Source organism: Saccopteryx bilineata, chromosome 1 (assembly GCF_036850765.1).
Source record: "Saccopteryx bilineata isolate mSacBil1 chromosome 1, mSacBil1_pri_phased_curated, whole genome shotgun sequence".
In the NCBI taxonomy this organism is placed as follows: Eukaryota; Metazoa; Chordata; class Mammalia; order Chiroptera; family Emballonuridae; genus Saccopteryx; species Saccopteryx bilineata.
In genome coordinates, this window is record NC_089490.1 from 335215058 (window position 1) to 335239512 (window position 24455).

The window sequence follows — 24455 nt, forward strand, 5'->3', positions numbered from 1 at the left end:
TTTAATTTTTTGAGGAATCTCCATACTGTTTTCCACAGTGGCTGCACCAGTCTGCATTCCCACCAGCAGTACAGGAGGGCTCCCTTTTCTCCACATCCTTGCCAGCACTTATTCTGTGTTGTTTTGTTGATGAGCGCCATTCTGACTGGTGTGAGGTGATGTCTCATTGTGATTTTAATTTGCATTTCTCTAATGATTAGTGATGTTGAGCATTTTTTCATATGTCTATTGGCCATCTGTATGTCCTCTTTGGTTTATTAATTTCTTTAATCTTCATAACTGAGGTACAGAGAGGCTAAGCTCTTTGCTCAGGGGCACCTGGATAGTAAATAAATGGTGGGTGTGGGGTTTTAATCCAGGCAGCCTGTTTCTGGACTCCCATGGATGCTGTCTCAGGGCATTTCCCTTTCCAGGGCTCTCTGATTAAAGCTTCTATAATGTGATGATGCTTTTCTTTAGCTCCAGGATTTACAGCAGTCCACACCACACAGTGAGTTGTCACTGTAGGCATAACTATGGCTTCAGTATGGTGCTTTTGCCTTGACAACCTTTGAAAGTGCAGGCTGGCTCAGATGAAGCCACCTCTCCTGAGATAATTGATAATAACCAGTTTTCCATGTTATCTCACTTTTCAGGTGGGAATCAGAACCCATAGACTGGCTTCCCAAATCCAATTCTATCAAGCTCTAGGTGTATGCCTATTGAAGCCTCTTTCACTGCTCTGGGTTAAAAGGGAGACCCTCCCTCATCCCCTCTCCAAAGACATCCTTTCTCTTTATAAATTTCCAATCCTTGTATACCTTCATTGTATATAAAGGGTCAGAGACCTGAAAGTGGTTCTTTGTAATTTCCTTGAAAATTATAGTACCTCCTTTGGAATCTAATTTTTATCGTATTTTGATGTCTTAGGACTCCCCCTGTATCATCCTGTGCATATATTTTTACCTATATTGCACTTTTGCAACCAGAACAATTTGATTTCTTTCTTCTGTTTAACAACTTACTCTGAGATTATACATTTTTATGGCAATTAAAAATTAATTGAATAAATATCTTTATTTGCCAAAATAAAATTATTTATACATACCTGTATACACAAACATACTTGTTATGTATGTGTACATATGCACACACTACATATCTATGCACATACACATTATCTAATCTAGATATCCGTGCAATCGATGATTTAGAGGTATCCCAGAAGTTGTTTTTATTTCAAATTTTTTGAAAATTTTCTGAACTTGATATACAGGAACATACTGTGGACTAGAAGTTAGATAATTTATTTTCTAGTAAATTTCATAATAAGAGTTAAGTCATAACTATTATGTTAATGTTTATAATAATTAATACATTATTAATGATTCCTTACATTTATTTTTTTTTTAATTTTTTTTATTTATTTTTTTTTTATTTTTTTTATTTTTTTTATAATTTTATTTTTTTAATGGGGTGACATCAATAAATCAGGATACATATATTCAAAGATAACAAGTCCAGGTTATCTTGTCGTTCAATTATGTTGCATACCCACCACCCAAAGTCAGATTGTCCTCTGTCACCTTCTATCTTGTTTTCTTTGTGCCCCTCCCACCCCCTATCCCTCTCCCATTCCCCCCTCCCCCCCGTAACCACCACACTCTTATCAATGTCTCTTAGTTTCACTATTATGTCCCACCTACGTATGGAATAATACAGTTCCTGTTTTTTTCTGATTTACTTATTTCGCTTCGTATCATGTTATCAAGATCCCACCATTTTGCTGTAAATGTTCCGATGTCATCATTTCTTATGGCTGAGTAGTATTCCATAGTGTATATGTGCCACATCTTCTTTATCCAGTCATCTATTGATGGGCTTTTTGGTTGTTTCCATGTCCTGGCCACTGTGAACAATGCTGCAATAAACATGGGGCTGCATGTGTCTTTACGTATCAATGTTTCTGAGTTTTGGGGATATATACCCAGTAGAGGGATTGCTGGGTCATAAGGTAGTTCTATTTTCAGTTTTTTGAGGAACCACCATACTTTCTTCCATAATGGTTGTACTACTTTACATTCCCACCAACAGTGGATGAGGGTTCCTTTTTCTCCACAGCCTCTCCAACATTTGCTATTACCTGACTTGCTAATAACAGCTAATCGAACAGGTGAGAGGTGGTATCTCATTGCCGTTTTGATTTGCATTTCTCTAATAGCTAAAGAAGATGAGCATCTTTTCATATATCTGTTGGCCATTTGTATTTCTTCCTGGGAGAAGTGTCTATTCATATCCTCTTCCCATTTTTTTATTGGATTGTTTGTTTGTTTGTTGTTGAGTTTTATGAGTTCTTTGTATATTTTGGATATTAGGCCCTTATCTGAGCTGTTGTTTGAAAATATCATTTCCCATTTAGTTGGCTTTCTGTTTATTTTGTTATCAGTTTCCCTTGCTGAGCAAAACTTCTTAGTCTGATGTAGTCCCATTCATTAATTTTTGCCTTCACTTCTCTTGCCATTGGAGTCAAATTCATAAAATGCTCTTTAAAACCCAGGTCCATGAGTTGAGTACCTATGTCTTCTTCTATGTACTTAATTGTTTCAGGTCTTATGTTTAGATCTTTGATCCATTTTGAGTTAATTTTTGTACAGGGGGAGAGACTGTAGTCCAGTTTCATTCTTTTGCATGTGGCTTTCCAGTTTTCCCAGCACCATTTATTGAAGAGGCTTTCTTTTCTCCATTGTGTGTTGTTGGCCCCTTTATCAAAAATTATTTGACTATATATATGTGGTTTTATTTCTGGACTTTCTATTCTGTTCCATTGGTCTGAGTGTCTATTTTTCTGCCAATACCATGCTGTTTTGATTGTCGTGGCCCTATAATAGAGTTTGAAGTCAGGTATTGTTATGCCCCCAGCTTCATTCTTTTTCTTTAGGATTGCTTTGGCTATTCGGGGTTTTTTATAGTTCCATATAAATCTGATGATTTTTTGCTCTATTTCTTTAAAAAATGTCATTGGAATTTTGATGGGAATTGCATTAAATTTGTATATTGCTTTGGGTAATATAGCCATCTTGATTATATTTATTCTTCCTAGCCAGGAACAAGGTATATTCTTCCATCTCATTATATCTTTTTCGATTTCCCTTAACAATGGTTTATAGTTTTCATTATATAAGTCCTTTACATTCTTTGTTATGTTTATTCCTAAGTATTTTATTTTTTTTGTTGCAATCGTGAAGGGGATTATTCTTTTGAGTTCCTTCTCAGTTGTTTCATTGTTGGCATATAGAAAGGCTATTGACTTCTGTATGTTAATTTTGTATCCTGCGACCTTACTGTATTGGCTTATTGTTTCTAGTAGTCTTTTTGTGGATTCTTTGGGGTTTTCGATGTATAGGATCATATCATCTGCAAAAAGTGATACCTTTACTTCTTCTTTTCCGATATGGATGCCTTTTATTTCTTTGTCTTGTCTGATTGCTGTGGCGAGAACCTCTAGTACCACATTAAATAAGAGTGGAGAGAGTGGACAACCCTGTCTTGTTCCTGATTTAAGGGGGAAAGCCTTCAGTTTAGTGCCATTTAATATGATGTTAGCTGATGGTTTATCATATATGGCCTTTATCATGTTGAGATATTTTCCTTCTATACCCATTTTGTTGAGAGTCTTAAACATAAAATTGTGTTGTATTTTATCGAAAGCCTTTTCTGCGTCTATTGATAAGATCATGTGGTTTTTGTTCTTTGTTTTGTTGATATGGTGTATTACATTAACCGTTTTACGTATGTTGAACCATCCTTGAGATTCTGGGATGAATCCCACTTGATCATTCATTATTTTTTTAATATGTATTATTTTTTTAATATGTTGTTGTATTCGATTTGCTAGTATTTTGTTTAGTATTTTAGCATCTGTATTCATTAGAGATATTGGTCTGTAGTTTTCTTTTTTTGTGCCATCCTTGCCTGGTTTTGGTATGAGGGTTATGTTGGCCTCATAAAATGTGTTTGGAAGTATTGCTTCTTCTTCAATTTTTTGGAAGACTTTGAGTAGAATAGGAACCAAGTCTTCTTTGAATGTTTGATAAAATTTGCTGGTATAGCCGTCAGGGCCTGGACTTTTATTTTTGGGGAGGTTTTTAATGGTTTTTTCTATTTCTTCTCTACTGATAGGTCTGTTTAGGCTTTCTGCTTCTTCCTGACTCAGTCTAGGAAGGTTGTATTGTTCTAGGAATTTATCCATTTCTTCTAGGTTGTTGAATTTAGTGGCATAAAGTTTTTCATAGTATTCTACAATAATTCTTTGTATCTCTACGGTGTCCGTGGTGATTTCTCCTCTTTCATTTTGTATTTTGTTTATATGAGTTCTTTCTCTTTTTTCCTTGGTAAGTCTTGCCAAGGGTTTGTCAATTTTGTTGATCTTTTCAAAGAACCAGCTCCTTGTTCTATTAATTTTTTCTATAGTTTTTCTGTTCTCTAATTCATTTATTTCTGCTCTGATTTTTATTATCTCCTTTCTTCGGCTGGTTTTGGGTTGTCTTTGTTCTTCTTTTTCTAGTTCCTTAAGGTGGGAAGTTAAGTGGTTCACTTGGGCTCTCTCTTGTTTGTTCATATATGCCTGAAGCGATATGAACTTCCCTCTTATCACTGCTTTTGCTGCATCCCATAGATTCTGATATGTCGTATTGTCATTTTCATTAGTCTGTATATATCTTTTGATCTCTGCACTTATTTCTTCTTTGACCCATTCATTTTTTAAAAGTATGTTGTTTAGTTTCCACATTTTTGTGGGATTTTTTTCCTCTTTTTTGCAGTTGAATTCTAGTTTCAAGGCTTTATGATCAGAAAATAGGCTTGGTACAACTTCAATTTTTCTGAATTTGCTGATATTGTTTTTGTGGCCCAACATATGGTCAATTCTTGAGAATGATCCATGTACACTGGAGAAAAATGTATACTCAGTCACTTTGGGATGAAATGTCCTGTAGATGTCTATCATATCCAGGTGCTCTAGTGTTTTGTTTAAGGCCACTATGTCTTTGTTGATTCTCTGTTTGGATGACCGATCTAGAGCCGTCAGCGGTGTATTGAGGTCTCCAAGTATGATTGTATTTTTGTCAGTTTTTGTTTTAAGATCAATAAGTAGCTGTCTTATATATTTTGGTGCTCCTTGGTTTGGTGCATATATATTAAGAATTGTTATGTCTTCTTGATTCAGTGTCCCCTTAGCCATTATGAAATGGCCATTTTTGTCTCTAAGTACTTTTCCTGTCTTGTAGTCAGCATTATCTGATATGAGTATTGCTACACCTGCTTTTTTTTGGATGTTATTTGCTTGGAGTATTGTTTTCCAGCCTTTCACTTTGAATTTGTTTTTATCCTTGTTACTTAGATGAGTTTCCTGTAGGCAGCATACAGTTGGATTTTCTTTTTTAATCCATTCTGCTACTCTGTGCCTTTTTATTGGTGAGTTTAATCCATTTACATTTAGTGTAATTATTGATACTTGTGAGTTCCCTATTGCCATTTTATATCTTGCTTTCTGTTAGTTTTGTGTCTTGTTTGATCCTTCTCTTTTGTTTTTATATCTTTTGTTTTTATTTGGTTGTATTCCATACATCTTTCCTCTGTTGCTATCTTTTTTATCTCATGTGCTTCTGTGGTGGTTTTTTCAATGGTGGTTACCTTTGAGTAATGAAAAGGGTCCCTACCCTGTTCATTGTAGCGAACTATTTTGTGAGTACTTTTGCACTTCATCGTCCTTTGCTACTGTTAATCTCCGTCTTCTCCCCCTCTTTCTTTTTGTTGTTGTCACAGTTTAAATTTGGTTTTATTGTGTTCTTCTTGGAGCTTTTACTTGTGGCTCTGTTTTTTTTTTGTTCTTTGTATCTGATTGGAGAACCCCCTTTAGTAATTCCTGGAGTGGGGGTTTTCTGATGATAAATTCCCTCATCTTTTCTGTATCTGTGAATGTTTTTATTTCTCCTTCGTATTTGAAGGATAGCTTTGATGGGTATAGTATTCGTGGCTGAAAGTTCCTCTCTTTCAGGACTTTAAATATTGGGGTCCACTCTCTTCTAGCTTGTAGAGTTTCTGCTGAGAAATCTGATGATAATCTAATGGGCATTCCTTTATATGTTGTATTCTTCTTTTCCCTGGCTGCCTTGAGAATTTTTTCTTTGCTGTTGGTTTGTGTCAATTTCATTATGATATGCCTTGGAGTAGGTTTGTTGGGGTTAAGAAAACTTGGAGTTCTGTTTGCTTCTTGAACTTGAGGCTTTAGTTCTTTCCACAGGCTTGGGAAGTTCTCATCAATTATTTGTTTAAGTATGTTCTCCATTCCATTTTCTCTCTCTTCTCCCTCTGATATACCTATTATTCTTATGTTATTCTTTTTGATGGAGTCAGATAATTCTTGTAGGGCTATCTCATTTTTTTTAATTTTTGAGTCTCTTTCTTCTTCTCTCTGTTGTGCCTCAAGTTGCTTGTCTTCTATTTCACTAATCCTCTCTTCTATCTGACCTGTTCTATTAGCTAAGCTTGTTACTTCGTTTTTCAGCTCGTGAATTGAGTTTTTCATCTCTGTTTGATTTGTTTTTATAGTTTCAATTTCCTTGGACATATATTCTTTCTGTTCATGGAGTTGTTTTCTGATTTCCCTATATTGCCTTTCTGTGTTTTCTTGTATATCTCGGAGGATTTTTAGGATTTCTATCTTGAATTCTCTGTCATTTAGCTCCAATGTTTCCAATATATTAAATTTTTTCTCCATAAATTTTTCCTCATCTAGCTGTGTTACCTCTCTTTCTTTTGTATCCATGATATTCGATTTTCTCTTCCTTAATGGCATCTGAGGGTGGTTTTGTTGATAGTATTAATGAGATTTAATAAAGAATAAAAAGTTAAAAAAAAATAAAAAAATAACAAATCGAAAAAAGTTGTTTTTTTTAAAAAAATTAATAATGAAATAAAGAAAAATAAAATAAAATAAAAATTTTTAAAAAAGGAAATTATTCCCCCCCTCTTTTTTTCCTCTCCTCTCCTCTCCCCTCTTTCTTGAGAAAATCTTGTGGTGGACTGTGAGTTATAACAAACAATGCCTGTGATGGAGGGCCTGAATTGGGGAAAAGTAATAAAGGGGCAAAAAAGAGAGAAAGAAAAAAAAAAAAAAAAAAGGAAAAAAAAAAAAAAGAGAAAAGAAAAAAAAAATAGCGTATGGACCCACAAAAAGCAAATAAGGAAAAAATTTGGGTCAAGAATAAAATGATTTGCTTTTAGGTGTTGGTTTTCTAAGAGTTATGATGAGAGGAATAAGAGGAAAATGGAAAAATGGGGGGACAAATTAAAAAATTACTATTGTATTTAGTGGAACAAGAACTAGATAATATGGAGAGCCAGGGATGGGAGCACTGCTAGTGAGTTAAAAAGGTGAAGTAAAAACCCCCCAAAATGCCACAAACATAGGTTTGAGTCCCAGATAAGATAATTTGTTTGTTATTGAGGTTTGAATGAGAGGAGATGTAAAGGGGAAAGGAAGAAACTAATATAGAGGGAGGAAAGAAAGAGAGAGAGAGAAAAAAAGAGGGAACCACTAAAAGAAGAAAAAAGAAAGGAGAGAGAGAGAGAGAGTTAAGGGTTTTGGAGTGCAACCCTCATAGAGAGAAAGGAAGAGAAGAGAAATGATAATGGGAGATGTAACACTTATGGGTAGTGTAGTTCAAGGAGAGGAGAGAGTAAGACCGGTAGAGAGTTAATCAGCCAAATTGGAGGAGGAAAAAAAAGTCTCAAGAATGAAGATAAGAGAAACAAACGAACAAATATAATAAAATGGGATAGGTTATAAAGTCTGCATATTATTCTTGATTTTGAGAGGTTATCTTCTTGCTTTTTCTTTTCTCTCCCTCTTCCTGGTCGGTGACTCTGTACCCCGGGTTCTGCCCCTTTGGCACGCTCAGGTAGAGGTTTGCAGTTGATAAGTCTCTATGGCAATGTCATGTATTGTGCTTTATTCTCGTTGGGAGTCGAGGCTCATTAGCATTTATAGGCTCCGACAGTGAGAGAGTCCGTGTTCCTGGAGCCTTTCTCCTAGTCTTTCCTTCCTCAATTAGTAGCCTGATAGTCCAGGTATGGGGTTGCTGCTGCCTCTGCCTGGATAGTAAGAGGCTCAAATTGCTGGCAACTCCCCACTCTATTTCCACTCAGCACAGGGCTCTGGGTAAGGCTCAGTCAGTCAGAGCTGCTAGCATAATCAGGCGGGCTTTCCGCCCACTCGAAGACCTCTGGCTCTGCCACTCTATCCGGTAACACAAGCGGGCGCCCACTTCCGGGGCGCTTGGAGGAAACTCTCACTCACTGTCTGCAACCAGGATATCCGGCCAGCAGTCTCACGCTCTGAGTGAAACCCCCAACCGCAGGGAAAAGTTGTAGCGTTGGAATTGAGTCTCGCTCCGTCCCCGTGTGCGGTTTTTGCAAGGCGCTGGGGCGGCCCGAGATTCTGCTTTGGCCCACACAAAGGCCCCTGACTCTGCCCCTCTCTGCGATAACACGGGCGCGCACTGCCGAGGCACTCGGAGGAATCGCTCACTCCTTATCTGCGCGCGCAAACCAGGATATGAGGCCGGCTGCGGTTCCCTCTGAGTGAAACAGCCTCCAGCACGGAAAATCTCCACCGTTGGGATTAGTTCTCACTCCCTCCCGTGCGTGGCTTTCCCAGGGCGCTGGGGCTGCCCAGAGACTCTGCCCTCAGCCCACAGAAAGGCCTCTGACCCTGCCTCTCCGTGGGGCAACACGGGCACCCACTTCCGCGGCTTAGGAAGAAATCTCTCTTCCACTAACTGCGCACCGACCAGGAGACCGGGTAAAATGGCCGCTCCGCTTGTCTTTCTTTGTTTGGGTTTGGCGCGAGTGTTAGCTTGTATTGCCCGGGTTGCCACAGGATCAGATTTTCCTCGGCTTGGATCTCTGAGCCACAGCCTGGTTCAGCCGTTTTTGCTGCGGGGGCCTGGATCTATTCACCCCCTTTGCCCGCCTCAGTTTCTATATTCACAGTTACCAGAGAAAGCCGCCCTGTTTAGGTTAGTGAGGAAGGCGGAGCATTTCTTACTCCCTATTTCCTTCGGGGTTTGGTTATATATTTAGCCAATTTTTCACTCAATCATACCTTTGGGTGTATTGCGAAGAATCTGGAAGCTCCAAGTATAGGTTTTTCTGTTTCTGGTTGAAGATCTTGTTGAGTTTTGGGGGAGATTTATCGGTATCGCTTCCTACTCCGCCATTACTCTGACGTCATCCCCAGGCCCAGTTATTTAATGTCTCGATTCCTTACATTTAAAAAGTACTTATGTACCCTGATTTATCAATGTCACCCTGTTAAAATTAATTAAAAAAAGAGTACAATTCACAGTCCATTTACCCATGCAGTGTTGTGTGACATTTTAGTTTTGCCGAACAAAAAACCATTCATTTTAACCTCTTGGGCACCAAGTTTTAACCTCTTAACCTGTTTTTTTTGTCTGTCAAACACCTGAGAGTTTCAGAAAAGATAAGAAAGATACCATTCCTGACCAGGTGGTGGCGTAGTGGATAGATCATAGGACTGGGACTTGGAAGACCCAGGTTCGAAACCCTGAGGTTGCTGGCTTGAGCATGGCTCACCAGCTTGAGCCCAAGGTCATTGGCTTGAGCAAGGGGTCACTCGGTCTGCTTTAGCCGCCCAGTCAAGGCACATATGAGAAAGCAATCAATGAACAATTAAGGTGCTGCAACAAAGAATTGATGCTTCTCATCTCTCTCTCTTCCTGTCAGTCCCTATCTGTTGCTGTCTCTGTCTCTCTCTGTCTCTGTCACACACACAAAAAGAAAAAAAAAGAAAAAGAAAAACACCTTAAGTTCTTTTCCAAAGACTCAACTCAGGAGAGCCTCTTGTGTTTTTGTAGGGTTGAGCTAGATAGCTCCAGCTCCACTCCCTGGTAGGGTTCATGGTTCTGCACCATGTGCTTGTTCCTGTCCGCGCACTGTGAAGTGCAGACAAATGTGGGCAAAAGCTGAAATCACCTTGCTGGGGGACATAAAATCATTCTTTCCCCTCAATGTTAAGTTTCTAAGGTTTAGAGCTGAGAGGTTTTCTAATCAATTCCAAGAATACCTTGATCAGCACTAGCATTAGTTCATGGTATACCTTTAGCCAGTACAGCTCCTCCTCATTCTTTCTTCTCCTAAAAGTTTTACTGAAAAACTGCAATGTTCCTCTATAAAGCTCTTCCTACTTTAAAAGCCCACAGACTTTGTCATTCTTGCCTTTGGCCTCTCTTTCTTAGCACAGTTCTTCATAATCCTTCTCATCCCTTCCTCCTGGCCTCCAGAATAGGTGAGATGGATCATTTTGATCTGCTCATGTTATTTTACTTTTACAACAGTAGCATTGCTTTATAATTGCATGTTTATTAGTTTGTCTTTTTCCTTAGACTGAAATTTTTTAGACAGAGATTGATTCTTGATATATCTTTATTCCTAATGTAATAGCTGGCATATACTAATTTCTCAAAGAATGTTTATTGACCAACAAAGTGAATAAATGAATGATCCTTGTATTCAACCCTGTTTTAAATGTGACATGTATTTTCTCTCCTAAAAGGTTGGGAGCTCTTTGAAAGGATTATTATTTAAATTTTTATATCTCTCTATATACCTGACATGGTGCCCTCTGTGTAATACATGTTTGATAAATTAATGAATGGGTAAAAGAATGAGTATGTGTACAGTACTATTATGCAACACTTATCAACCAAGGAAAAATCCTATGTTTAGATGAATCATACTGTTAGCAAAACAACAGAATCTCCCAACTGTCTCTCTTACAAGAACATGCTATTTTGAAGGGAACATTTGGGTCAAATTTTATTTGGATGAATCAATTCTTACCCTGTCATATACAAACTTGTTCTCAGAATCAATGACTGCATGTTTGTTTAGGTACTTTGTAAATTCTAAGGTACTCTAACAGATATAGGACCCTATAGACAAAAAGTTCCCTTTTTTTTTCTGGGGATGGGATAGGTTGACAAAAAATTTTTAGATTTCTTTGTCAAGTATTTGTCACTGTTCAAATTCTTTGCAGTTACATATGTATATAATCAAACTGTACATAGTTGTCCAGCATCTTTGGCTCATTTGCTCAAGTTATTCTGGAATGAAATATGTCAGAATATTAAAATCATAAAAAGAGAAACAAGGAAGATTTGGGACTTGAAGAAATCAACCTGATTGAACAGCATAATATATTTTTAATAGACTAAAATCCACTGATAGTTTAGGTCTTAAGAGAACATGTTTTTCAAACAGCATTGCAGATCTTTGAATGTTAATCAGGTTACATATCAACAATCTACAGGTAAGAACATCCAGGGTAGCTGGATGAGAGGTGAGAAAAGGTAGTCTTTGTCTGTCTTTAGGAGATTTTGTCACCAACTTCTTTTTTTTTTTTTTTTTTTCATTTTTCTGAAGCTGGAAACAGGGAGAGACAGTCAGACAGACTCCCGCATGTGCCCGACCGGGATCCACCCGGCACGCCCACCAGGGGCGACGCTCTGCCCACCAGGGGGCGATGCTCTGCCCATCCTGGGCGTCGCCATGTTGCGACCAGAGCCACTCTAGCGCCTGAGGCAGAGGCCAAGGAGCCATCCCCAGCGCCCAGGCCATCTTTGCTCCAATGGAGCCTTGGCTGCGGGAGGGGAAGAGAGAGACAGAGAGGAAAGCGCGGCGGAGGGGTGGAGAAGCAAATGGGCGCTTCTCCTGTGTGCCCTGGCCGGGAATCGAACCCGGGTCCTCCGCACGCTAGGCCGACGCTCTACCAATTGTCACCAACTTCTAACTTAAATTGTTGCTTAGAGAGCTGTGCTGGCCCTTAAGGGAATTCTCGTGTTTCATCTTGATTTGTGGCTTAAGAATTAACTGAAAGGTAGACTTGAGGGCATCCTCAACTGCAAGGTACACTTCTTTGGGGGAAGAAACATATTAAATTCTTGGGAGGAATATAAAGATTGCAAAAGATCTATGGGTATATTTGACACCTCCTCTTCCCACACTGAATCGTGGATTTGTGGATCTAATAAAACCCGTTCATTTTACACATGAGAAAAGTGAGGTTTAAAGTGTTAAAGTAACTTTCCCAAAATTTCACAAACGGATTAATGGGAATACTCTACTGAAATCCAAGACCTTAACTGCTATTCCAATTTTATTTTTTTCTAGTCACACACTATGGATTTAAAAATAAGTTATGTTCATGTGGCATCTGCCTTCCATAGGCCTTTTTATGTGTCAGCACCCTGTGTAATCATATTGTTAATCTATTTAATCAAAACCCTATTGGGAAGGCCTACTATCCAAACTCAGGTAATAATGGAGCACGGGAGAGACTCGCACAGATTTTCATCTTTCTTTACTCCATGCTATGCATTCATAGAAGTCCAAATATTCCTTATTTATGGTCCCATGATATTTTGTGAACACTTATATTCCTCCACCCAAGCAAAGCTCACTTACTTATTAAATTTTGTCTCCTATGTGCTTCATAAAACTATCCATGAGGTAGATGAAAAGCAAGAGTATCATTACTACTGTTGAAAATAACATTTATGAATCATTACAAAGGAAACATTCTTTACTATTAACAATTTTTGGTATGAATTCTCATAACTAGAAATAATAATAAATAGAATTTTAACAATTATTCCAATTCAAAAGGCTTAACTTTACATGTAAATAAATTATACTTATCGGGCTTAAGCATCAAAAAAGAAAAATAAAATTGTCCTGTTAGTTTGTGTGTTCTCGTCATCATCCTTACAAATTGTGACAGTGATGTGAGGTGAATCTATGTCTATCACCTAGTAATATTCCTGTGAATTAGGCAACATGTACTGTTTTATAGATGTGATTACTGAGGCCCAGAGTATTTCATGGCTGCAAGCACATGGTGAGCTTAGCTTGAAATTGTGGTCATCCGACACCACCTTATGAACTATGTTGGAATTGTATGTCATATTTTGATTTAAATAAGAAAGCTAAGCTTAGAGACTGATATCTAAGTGTGTGTGTGTGTGTGTGTGTGTGTGTGTGTGTGTGTATGTGTATTTTTTAAATTAAATGAGAGGCAGGGAGGCAAAGAGACAGATTCCCACATGTGTCCCAACCAGGATCTATCCAGCAAGTCCCCTAACAGGCAATGTTCTGCCCATCTGGAACCACTGCTCCATTGTTCTGCAACCAAGCTATTTTAGTGCCCTAAGTGAGGCCATGGAGCCATCCTCAGTGCCTGGGGCCAACCTGCTCGAGGCTGGCTGTGAGAGGAAAAGAGAGAGAGAAAGAAGGGGAGGTGGAGGGGTGGAGAAGCAAATGGTCACTTCTCCTGAGTGCCCTGACCGGGAATGAACTCAGGACTTCCACACGCTGGCCGATGCTCTACCGCTGAGCCAGGCAGCCAACCGAAGTGTATTTTTATGGTAACACTATCAATAATCACTCAAACAGGACTTCAGAGTTTAGCAATACCTTAATAATTGATCACCTAAATAAAGGTTACCTTACAAAACTTCCAAATCACAAAAAAAGAAGTCTTGGCATAAATACTGAAGTCAATATTTTATTCCAGTTAAGTCAGAAATGTTAGGCTCATTGATATGATGGAGTCATATTAATTGATGACGTGTCTTCATAGAAAATGAAAAACACCAGAAGCGGCTTCTTACAGAAGGAGCATGCCTGGATGTCAGGACAGCAGGGTCAGCCAGGTTCTTGCTGCAGTCCCAACTCTGCTCCTTTCGTGTAGGGTAACTTTTAAGCAGGTTGCTTACCCTCTCTGAGCCTCCTGGAGAATGGGCACAATAACACTTAGAATCATGTTTGTTGCAGTAACTAATGGTAATGTAATGGGTCCAGAACAATCTCTGGCATATGTAGTAGCTCAATAAGTCACAGCTGTAGTTTTTATGTCTATTATTAACACTGTGATCAGTATGTTTATGTTATAATTGAGTGTATAATAAAGTAAAGATAAGAAAGGTGTTTTAGGCCCTGGCCGGTTGGCTCAGCGGTAGAGCATCGGCCTGGCGTGCGGGGGACCTGGGTTCGATTCCCGGCCAGGGCACATAGAAGAAGCACCCATTTGCTTCTCCACCCCTACCCCCTCCTTCCTCTCTGTCTCTTTCTTCCCCTCCCGCAGCCAAGGCTCCATTGGAGCAAAGATGGCCTGGGCGCTGGGGATGGCTCCTTGGCCTCTGCGGCAGAGCGACGCCCCGAAGGGGCAGAGCATCGCCCCCTGGTGGGCAGAGCGTCGCCCCTGGTGGGCGTGCTGGGTGGATCCCGGTTGGGCGCATGCGGGAGTCTGTCTGACTGTCTCTCCCCGTTTCCGGCTTCAGAAAAATACAAAAAAAAAAAAAAAGTGTTTTATTAGAATCAGCTTCTCTGCTTTTTAGCACTAATAAGTTCTTGTTATCACAGGGAGAGAGCAGTATTGCTGGTTAAAAAGAAGCAAGTCATTCTGTCTAAAGGGCCAATTAGAAGTGAATTTATGGGAGTTACAACAAAAGAATAGGTGAGCTAGAGATAACATTCTTATGTAAAAGGACGTGCCTAGCAAATGGCTTAACAGAGGGGTCGGGAACCTTTTTGGCTGAGAGAGCCATGAACACCACATATTTTAAAATGTAATTCCATGAAAGCCATACAATGACCTGTGTGCATTATGCGTTATCCAATAAAAATTTGGTGTTGTCCCGGAAGACAGCTGTGATTGGCTCCAGCCACCTGCAACCATGAACATGAGCAGTAGGAAATGAATGGATTGTAATACATGAGAATGTTTTATATTTTTAACGTTATTATGTTTTTATTAAAGATTTGTCTGCGAGCCAGATGCAGCCCTCAAAAGAGCCACATCTGGCTCACGAGCCAGAGGTTCCCAACCCCTGGCAACCCCTGTGTTCCTTGTTTTCTGTCTGTGCACTGCAGTTTCTGATGTAACAGGAAAAGCCTCCAAGATTTATTCTTACAGCTCTCCTTTCTGGGGCTCTGTAACATGCCCCAGAGAAAGTCATCACCACCGGCTCATGGCACGGAAGGGGCCACAAATGAACAAATCTTTCTTACCCTGACTGGAGATCTCACGGGAGGAGGGGGGGGGGACACACGTGTATCAGTGTGGCCTGGAAGCCTGCAGGAGAGGAGATCTGTTCTGCCTCTAGGTTGAGAGGGTTCTGAGATGGTTCCTATTGAGGTACAAAAGGCCAGCTGCTGAGGAAGCCTTGTGTCAAAAACCTAGTCCTTACAAAAAACAAAAGATAGTGTCTTATTCCTTGGTAAGAGTAGAAATGGCACACCTAGCTTTTTTGTAGCACTGCACTAAAAATTTTTCTAAGTCTTCTCTAATACATGTGAATATAGTTATAAACAATAACATAGATGTCAGCTAGCATATAATGTAGCATGTAATATATAGAACATAACATCTTTTTTCCTTATTTGCAGCAAAATCAAGGCAAATGCCCAGCCCAAAATTGTTCAGCGGAAGCCCCTGCTTGGATGCCGGTTCACCATTGTACTGTAAGTTTGATTATTTGATTATTCCAAGATTGGCGATATTGAAGGAGAATTTTTTCTCTATTTTGAAACAACCTTAGTGGAATGGGCTAAAATGCTTTGAAAGTCTAGAGTAGAGCAAACCTTTGAAAGGAGATTGAATGTCTTTTCAGAAATCTCTGCATTATAAGAAAGACATACCTTTAATTAGGGAGTCTATGGCAATTTTTCCCCTGAAGTTGAGATAACTTGCAAAGGATTTATCTAAGTGGGTTATTGACGATTTAGATTTGGAGAGTCATTAAAATGAATATACTTGCACATATGTTTTCTTAATTGCTGCATATTCAGTAATACTAGATTTTAGATGCCTTAGGATAAGTATGCTTTCTCTTTTGTCATTGTTGTGTTGACTGTTTAATGGCGATGAATACATGAATTTACAGTTTCCAAGTATTCCTCGTATAATAATAGTCTCTGCATTTGTGTGAAGTCTTCCATCAAAGAATTTTCAAGTGCCTTGGAAACAAACAGGTACTATGTCATTATTTCTGTGTTACAAATGGGAGGTTTAAAAGCAAAGGAAATAAGAATAGTAAATCCATTGTAAAGTTGGGAATAGATCCCAGACCCCGTAACTCTCCTCTTGTGAACTCATTCTACTATACTGTGCTCATAAGCTAGTGAAGAAAGTGACTGATTTGTGTTGTCTTTTCTTCTACATACAGTGCCTGATAGAAAGGACAATGGTTCCTCTGAGAACTGTGTGTATTGTAACCGACTGTGTGCCTATTATAAAATAACTTTTGTGTGATGGAAAAAAGTTGAAAGGTTACTTTTTGGGCATATCCTCTCATTTGACTCACCTTGCAGGCAATGAGATGTGATCCATGGAGCTTCTTAAATATCCCCATCTATGTTTAAGGTACAAGCTGCTGAAAGGTGCACATGGACCAGCATAGTGCGACTTATGACTGTGTTAGAGGGTGGCAGGCTCAGGGGCCACTCAGATTGTGTGAAAGGGGTGTTTTTGGTTATCTGTGGAAGGAAGAAAAGGTGGGACTACCTTTAATGAAGGAGAGACGAGGATTTCAAATTTTAGATGCATTCCTGCACTGTGGAGGCAGCCCAGACTTGCTGGAGACTTGGAGAATAAAAATGTCACACTTCTGTGAGCAGATGGTCAAGAAGAGAGTGCATACTTAGGGAGTTTGCTGATGCCAGAAAAGGGTGACCGTTAATAATTCTATTTCTTCATTAATTACTCTGTTTACTGTGTCTCTGATGTTATCTCATCATCATTGCTTTATTTGTCTATTTCTCCAAAGAGACCATGTGCTCTTCAGGGTCCTAGTATCCCTCCTTCGAGGTAGATCCACAGTACATGACAGGAGGTCTGTCAGCGCAGTTTCAGTGAATGATTCTTCAAACTGTCAATTTCCTTTTTAACTACATTTTCCTGAGTTATCTTCACATTTCTTGGTGAACAGAAATAATTATACTATTTTTCTTTTTTTAGGTGTGAGGTTTCAATTTCTTACCTTCAAGGTTCCTTTTGTACTTTATTCTTCACAGTATACCATTGAATTTTGCTTTCAAACCAGATGAATATAGTAATTCAATTCATCTGAGCAAGGTACCATGCCAATTGCCAAAGCTACAAAGATAAATAAGATAGTGTTACCATTTTATCAAACACACCCATGTGTACACACCAGTTAGAATTTCTGATTAGTGTCTACCGTGATCATTTCAGCCAGTCTTACCGCATGCAAATCCATTGCTAGAATTTTGTCTTTTGAATTATTAAAAATAATTTTTCATTGTTAATTTGGAATTGAACCCTTTAGGATCCGGTGATCTCTGGTTAGGTCTGCCTCTTATAGAACATTAAGTACTAAAGAGATGACTATATTTGAGATCCTTCCTGAAGATCCCAAGTCCAAAATACCAGCATACAGGTCTGGTTCTCCATTGTGTGGTCAGAGGAGAGCATCAGAAACTTGGGTGGTTTTTCTTACTTCTCCATGGAATTGGAAGCTGTGGGCTTCATAGTTTTCCTTTGCCATTTCCTTGCTAGTAATTACATTTCCCAGTGGGACAGACACATTCTGGGGGAGGCGCACAATTCAGAATGATTTTGCATTCTCTGTGAGGAGCCCCGATCCACAGAAGGTGGCTCCCTGTGGCCAAGCTTGGGTTCTGATCTGCCTCTGTCTTGACTGACTGATCCAGGGGGAAATATCTGATCCCAGCTGGGGCAGTTGGATTCTTTCTCCTGGGAATTTGAAATTTGTACTAGAGCAATACCAAACTGGAATTCATCAGTATTAAATCACATGAATGACAATAGAAAGGGGAAATTCTGCAAACTTGCTGAGCTCCCTGGAGCTGCCATTTCTACCCTTTTGAGGTTTTACTTACCCTTACTTTGGTTTTGTAGAAAGGTCACGATAACCTATTAATCATGTTACTTTCTTTCTTTGAGTTATCCAGATTTTATTTTGTTTTATTTGTTTTGTGGTAGTGTAATATTCTTTGATTTATTTGTAACCAAAGAGAAAAGAAAAACCCCTTAACTAATATCCTTAGTCAGCAACTGTATGGCCAGTAGTCATGGCTGTCACTGCCGTTCACGTGCAGGTTCCCATTAGATTTGGACAGATGGTAATGAAACTGCGGAACCAAAAACTAGTGGGCCGTTTCTTGATTCTAGCCTCGCAACCGGCAAGCGAGTAAAAACACACAGGGCACCAAAACCCACTCACACATTCTCCAGTTCCAAAGCCAGGAGAATCTTTTCAGTTTTTCCTAGAATCAAAGACCCCCCCCCACCACCACCACCAGTCTCTGTGGAGCTCACAAGAACCCTCACCTCTGTTCACCATCTCCTTCTCTCTGCACAAACTCTACACAAACTGACTTCTCCTTCAGCACTCTGCCATCTGGCTGCTTTCTCTACAAAAATATGGCCTCCTTCCTCCTCCTTCTTCTCTTAAAACTTTTTGGCACGAAAGCTCTCTTCCAGCCCACATCAGCATAACAAAACCCCTTCCCAAGCAGGAAGGTAATTAGCAGTTTCACAGATCACATATCTGGGCAGTGGCCATTTTTAACAATAAAAGTGAGCAAAATCAAATAACACAAATTACAAACTTATTTGCCCAAAGCAACATTACAGAAACCCTGCTGGAGCTAAGGTAATGAGTAGTTGTCTCAGACAGAAAGCAGCACCAAGAACCCTGGGATTTTAATAATTTATAATAGTGTATTTATTCCAAATATCTGATTATGTACAACACCTAAGTACTAAAAAATGACAGAAGAATCATTTGATAATGTCTTAATCCACATGATACAATAAACAATACGTATAGGTAACTATATAGTTATTATAAACATATTTATATAACAAAAAGCTACATATGATATGTCAAGTAGTTATGGTATTATTTTCCTTTTTTATTTTACTTTTTTCATCTCTCAGGAAATTGAGAATATCCCTAGCTTCATGTGTTTAAGAGAATGTCTTATTTATCTCAAATTTTCCATGCACTGCAGCAGGTTATAAATAAATTAATACACACTTCCATTCATAATAAATGGGTAGTCTTTGTTATCTTGATGCATTTTTCAAGTTTAGCTGATTCTTCTCCACATTCCTTTCCCCCGTGCCTTATTCTTGTTCCTTGGTGTGATGTTCTGGAATGATTGTACCTTTATAATTGGGCTTTATTACTTTTTCATAAAAGGCTTCGTCTTTGTGTGTGCATTTGCCCCGGGTTCATTTTAAGTGCAGAGCTATCATCATTGGTTTTCCTAAAAATGCTCTCTCTCCAATCTCTTTGCAAATGCCTGTCACCAGTTAAATATTGCCTTGAAAATGGCTTCTATTACTATTTTCTCAGTCTCATCTTGCATGCTTTTTTTTTCTTAACACTCCACTTTGTATCTCTATAATAATAAGACCAAGAGGTATTTTTAAAGAATTTTTCTTTAGCCAGAATTAGAGTATACAGATTGGGGTTCAAACTGAATAGAAATTTTGCTCCCAGTAATTATACAGAAACATAGGCATAGTTATACTTTCTGACTAGGTATAAATGAAATATTTTCCCTAGTGAGAAGTGTGACAGTGTTATTATTTCTTTTTGATCTCTCCTTCATGGCTACTGTAAGCACTAGGAAAATATTCTTCCTCACCGCTACACTTTAGGTTAAATAGGGTTGTATGTCTCATTAGTTTGTATGAGTATGGATATGAACACTGCTGTTCCCTGAACTCCCACCACTCGTAAACAAATGAGACCCACAGGTTCTGAGACTCAAGTGAAGACAAGCAGGTCTTTGGACCTGGAGTGAACTAAACAAAGAGTTAGTTCCTGGTAGTTGGAAGGAAAGACTTGACCAGTTGCAGGAGGCTTATGTGGCTGCTGCATTTCAGGACATGCAACACTCGGCATGGCCATGCCTATGCATGGCTTTGATCACTCTGAGAAATGCCCCAGACACAACCCTTAGTTACTGGACAGTAGTTAGAAATGGCTATAATGCATGATTTTTTTTATCAGATATATGGTATATAAATACATATGATTTTCTTGAATAATTGCTTTGTTTCCCTGCATATTTGCACACTTTTTGGTTGCTGAAAATTAAAAAAATAATGCCATGGCCCCAGCCAGGTAGCTCAGTTTGTTGGATGAGTTGTCCCTGATGTGCCATAGTTCCAGGTTAGATCTCTGGTCCGGGCACATACATGGTTCAATCAGTGAATGCATAAATGAGTAGAATGATGGTCGATGTTGCGCTCTCTCTCTCTCTCTCTCAAATTAATCAATACATTTTTTAATTTAAAAAAATGCTGTGAGAGGAGTTTCTAAAAGCTTAAGTTGAAAATAAAATCCCTGCTCTTATGAAGCTTATCATGGATATTAATTATATCTATGTATCTTTATTGTTACATAATATTCACCCATAAATATATGTGAAATATTTTTTGAAATCATGTAAGCATTTGCAAATAGAACACTGTACTCTGAATATATAAACTCTCATTCACTCATTCAAAAACCATTGACTGAGCACATTTTATAAGTTGTAACTAATACTTGGATTGCTTAAAGGTATACAGAAAATAATATATGTAAATAATCATTATACTGGGTAGTATATGCTTTAATAATAATCTGTACAAGAAGCTATTAATTTTCAGAATGTAGAGTTGTCCCCAGGTGGATTTTGGAACACAGAAGATGCAATATTTGGTAATATTTAAGTATATAAGCTTTAGAATTGAATAAGATTTGCATTAATATATAAACTCTGTCACTTGCTAACTCTATAAACTTGCACGGTTTACTTAATCTCTGAGTTTATGCATGCAACAGAATATTTTGAGATTTACATGAGATAATTTATAGCTTGTGTTAACATAGCTTCTGGACATAGCAATTGCTTGATATGTGGTAAGAGGAAAAAAAAGAAAAAAAGGTTATTCCAGAAGGAAATGGATTAACAATTGGCAAGGAGAGCATAGCAAAAGCACAAAGCAGGCCATAACTTCTTAATTTAGAACAATTTATTTAGGAGGGCTCTTTCTTCCGAAAGGGATGCAGGCTGGGCTCGGGAAGGGTTCCAGGAGTTGCTATGACTTTGTGAGACTTTGAAAGCAGAAATATGGAAGCCCTTGAGAAGGAAGATTTTGCTCTCTGACAGGCAGGAAGGAGCTGATGATAAAGGGCTATCGTATTAACAAGAGATGTTTGTATTCTGAGGAACATAATGCCACTTTCGAAGAATGGGCCTGGGTACACCTTCTAATTTAAAAACCATTTTAACCTTTTCCTACTATGTCTATCTAGATTATGAAAGTAATTTTTCTTTTTTATAGAAAATCAATAAAAACAGACACTCCTCAAAGAAACCAGAGGAGATGTTATTTTAAAGTGTTAATTGTTTCAGCATGTTCTCCCAGACCTCCTCACATTACGCACAGCCGGGATCATTCACTCTAATTGAAACCAGTTAATACAATGTGCATAAGCTGTTCTATAGAATATTTTTTCCTTCTTTTTTTTTTTTTTTGGTAGCTCCTCCCCAACTTTTTGCCTCTACATGTTATCGTGTGACCTCGTTTAGTATACAGTTCACATAAATACCCAGACCATGGCACTTGAAAACATCTAACTCAGTTGTAAAATAAATAATGTTTTATCTGCTCTTTGGGTGTTGCCAGAGTTCCTGTGAACAGAACATCCCTGGGCTGACCCTGCGGCTGGGAAATTACACCCAGGATGGCTTTGATGAGTATTGTCTTTCTAAAGACTAGGTACAATTTTTGTTTTTTAGGGCAAAGTTTTTATACCATCAGCAGTCCCATTATAGAATGAAAAGTCAGTACATTATCAGATGACCACAGTTTTAAGAAAATTATGGAAAATTGCCGAATTGCCGAGTACAGGGCATTAAATTGGTCTACCCTGGGATTAGAGTGCATCTGGCCATATGAGTGGTAGCCATGAGGTTAGAAAAGTCTCCATAGGGGAAATTATCTCAGAAAAATCACAAAACACTTTAAGGAATGTGAGCTCTGTGGTTCTGATTCCAATTTTGCTGTAGGCTTTAAAATGAAGGGAAGTGTGAGGAAGGTTAGATTGACACAGGATACATTCCTTCTTTCCCTTTCTTCTGGCTTTCAAGGTACTTTGGATTACACCTGTTTCTCTCTATGTTTGAAGGAGAAACTGGGAACTACAATACAATACTAAAGTCAAGTAATTTTGTTACACTAATCCTTGAAATATGCCCAGAAAGGGAATGTTCAGTATTGGGCTATGGGGTTCATTGATTGATGGAAGAGATAAAAGGACGTTTCCAGCATGCATAAACACTGCGCAGAGTGTAGAAGAGAGACAGATAAATGTGTCCCTCGCATGACCTGGGCAAAGAGGTGAAGGTTGCAAGTTCTGAGGTTGCTGGGAAGATCTGAGAAGCTAAATAGAGGAACCATCTGGGAGCAAGTGATAGCCTCACAGTAGAACTGAAGTCAGCAAAGTTTCTGTTCAGTGTCCCTAGCATCCTCTTCAGGTACCTTTTCATGTTTCCGTAGAATTCCCTCTTTACCCAACTTGACAGATTTTTGGACCTCAGCATTTACCTACTTCTTCCTCCCTTGTCTTTTTTTTTGCCATGCAGCCAAAAATTTAATAGAACAGAGAATTAATGTAAACCTTATGGCATTCTTGCTATGGTTTGTGGGATATTTTATTGTTGCTGTTTTCAATGTTCTCTTTTTTGTTGTTGTTCATAGCTTTACTGAGTTAAAATTTACACACTATATAATTCACCCATTTAAAGTGTAAATGTCAATGATTTTTAGTATATTCACAGAATTGTGCCACTATCACTACTATCAATTTTAGAATATTTTTATAACCTTAAAAGAAACCCCTTGCCCAGGTAGTAGTCACTCCCCACTCCCTCTCCTTTCAGCCCCTAGCAATCACATCACTTTCAGTCTCTATGATTTTCTTATTCTAGACATTTCCTAGAAATTGAATTATACAATGTGTGAGCTTTTGTGACTGGCTTCTTTCTCTCGGTATGTTTTCAAGGTTGATTTGTGTTGTAGTTTGAGTCTGTGCACCATTACTTTATCTTGCCAAATACTACTCCACTGTATGGATATACCACATTTGTTTATCCATTCATCAGTTTATAGAAACTTGCATTGTTTTCCCTTTTTCAAAATTGTGAATATGCTACTTTGAATACTTGCATGCAAGTTATTGTGTGGATGTATGCTTTTAATTCTCTTGGATATATATCTAGGAGTGGAATTGCTGGGTTATATGGTAACTATGTCTAACTTCTTGAGGAATTACCATATTGTTTGGTAAAGCAGTTGCAATATTTTATATTTCTACCAGCAATGTTGAGGGTTTCAATTTCTCCAAATTTCTCCATAATGCTGCCAGGTCCATCCATGCTGTCACAAAATGTAAGATTTTCTTCATTTTTGTGGTTGTGTAGTATTCTATAGTATAAATGTACCACAGTTTTTTTACTCACGTATCTACTGATGGGCACTTGGGCTGCTTCCACACCTTGGCTATTGTAAATAATGCTGCAATGAACATAGGGGTGCATATATTCTTTCAAATTAGTATTTTGGGGTTTTTTGGGTAAATTCCCAGAAGTGGGTCATAAGGCAATTCCATTTTTAATTTTTAAAAATGATTTATTTTATTGATTTTGGAGAGAAGAAGAGAGAAAGAGAGAGATAGGAACATCTGTTCCTATATGAGTCCTGACCAGGGATTGAACTGGCAACCTCTGCACTTCGGAACAATGCTGTAACCAACTGAGGTACCTGGCCAGGGTCCATTTTTAACTTTTTGAGATAACTCCATATTGTTTTCCACAGTGACTATACCAATCTACATTTCTACAATAGTGCATGAGTGTTACTTTTCTTTCACACCCTCACCTCACCAACATTTATTATTTATTGATTTATTACCATTCTGACAGGTGTAGGGTGATATCTCATTGTGGTTTAAATTTGCATTTCTTTGATGATTAGTGACAGTAAGCATCTTTTCATGTCTATTGGCCATCTATGTGTCCTCTTTGGAGAAGTGTCTGTTCAGGCCCTTTCACCATTTCTTAATTGGATTGTTTGGTTTTTTGGCTTTGAATTTTATAAGTTCCATATAAATGTTGGATATTAAGTCCTTATCAGATATATTGACAAATATGTTCTCCAGTTCAGTGAGTTGACTTTTCATTTTGTTGACAGTTTCCTTTGTAATGCAAAAGCTTTTTAGTTTGATGTAGCAGGATACAAAATAAATGTCCAGAAATAGGTTGCATTTTTATACACCAATAAT

The 24455-nt window shown here is 38.4% G+C and overlaps 1 protein-coding gene across 3 annotated transcripts in view; it reads left to right on the forward strand.

Moving 5' to 3' along the window:
• The window catches only part of DLG2 (discs large MAGUK scaffold protein 2), a 2196962-nt gene that overhangs the window by 492922 nt on the left and 1679585 nt on the right, over positions 1–24455 (forward strand). For all 3 annotated transcript variants that reach the window (XM_066248982.1, XM_066248991.1, XM_066249001.1), the window contains exon 5: positions 15511–15585. In XM_066248982.1, the coding sequence (XP_066105079.1) occupies positions 15511–15585 (75 nt within the window). The remainder of the gene's footprint in view (positions 1–15510; positions 15586–24455) is intronic.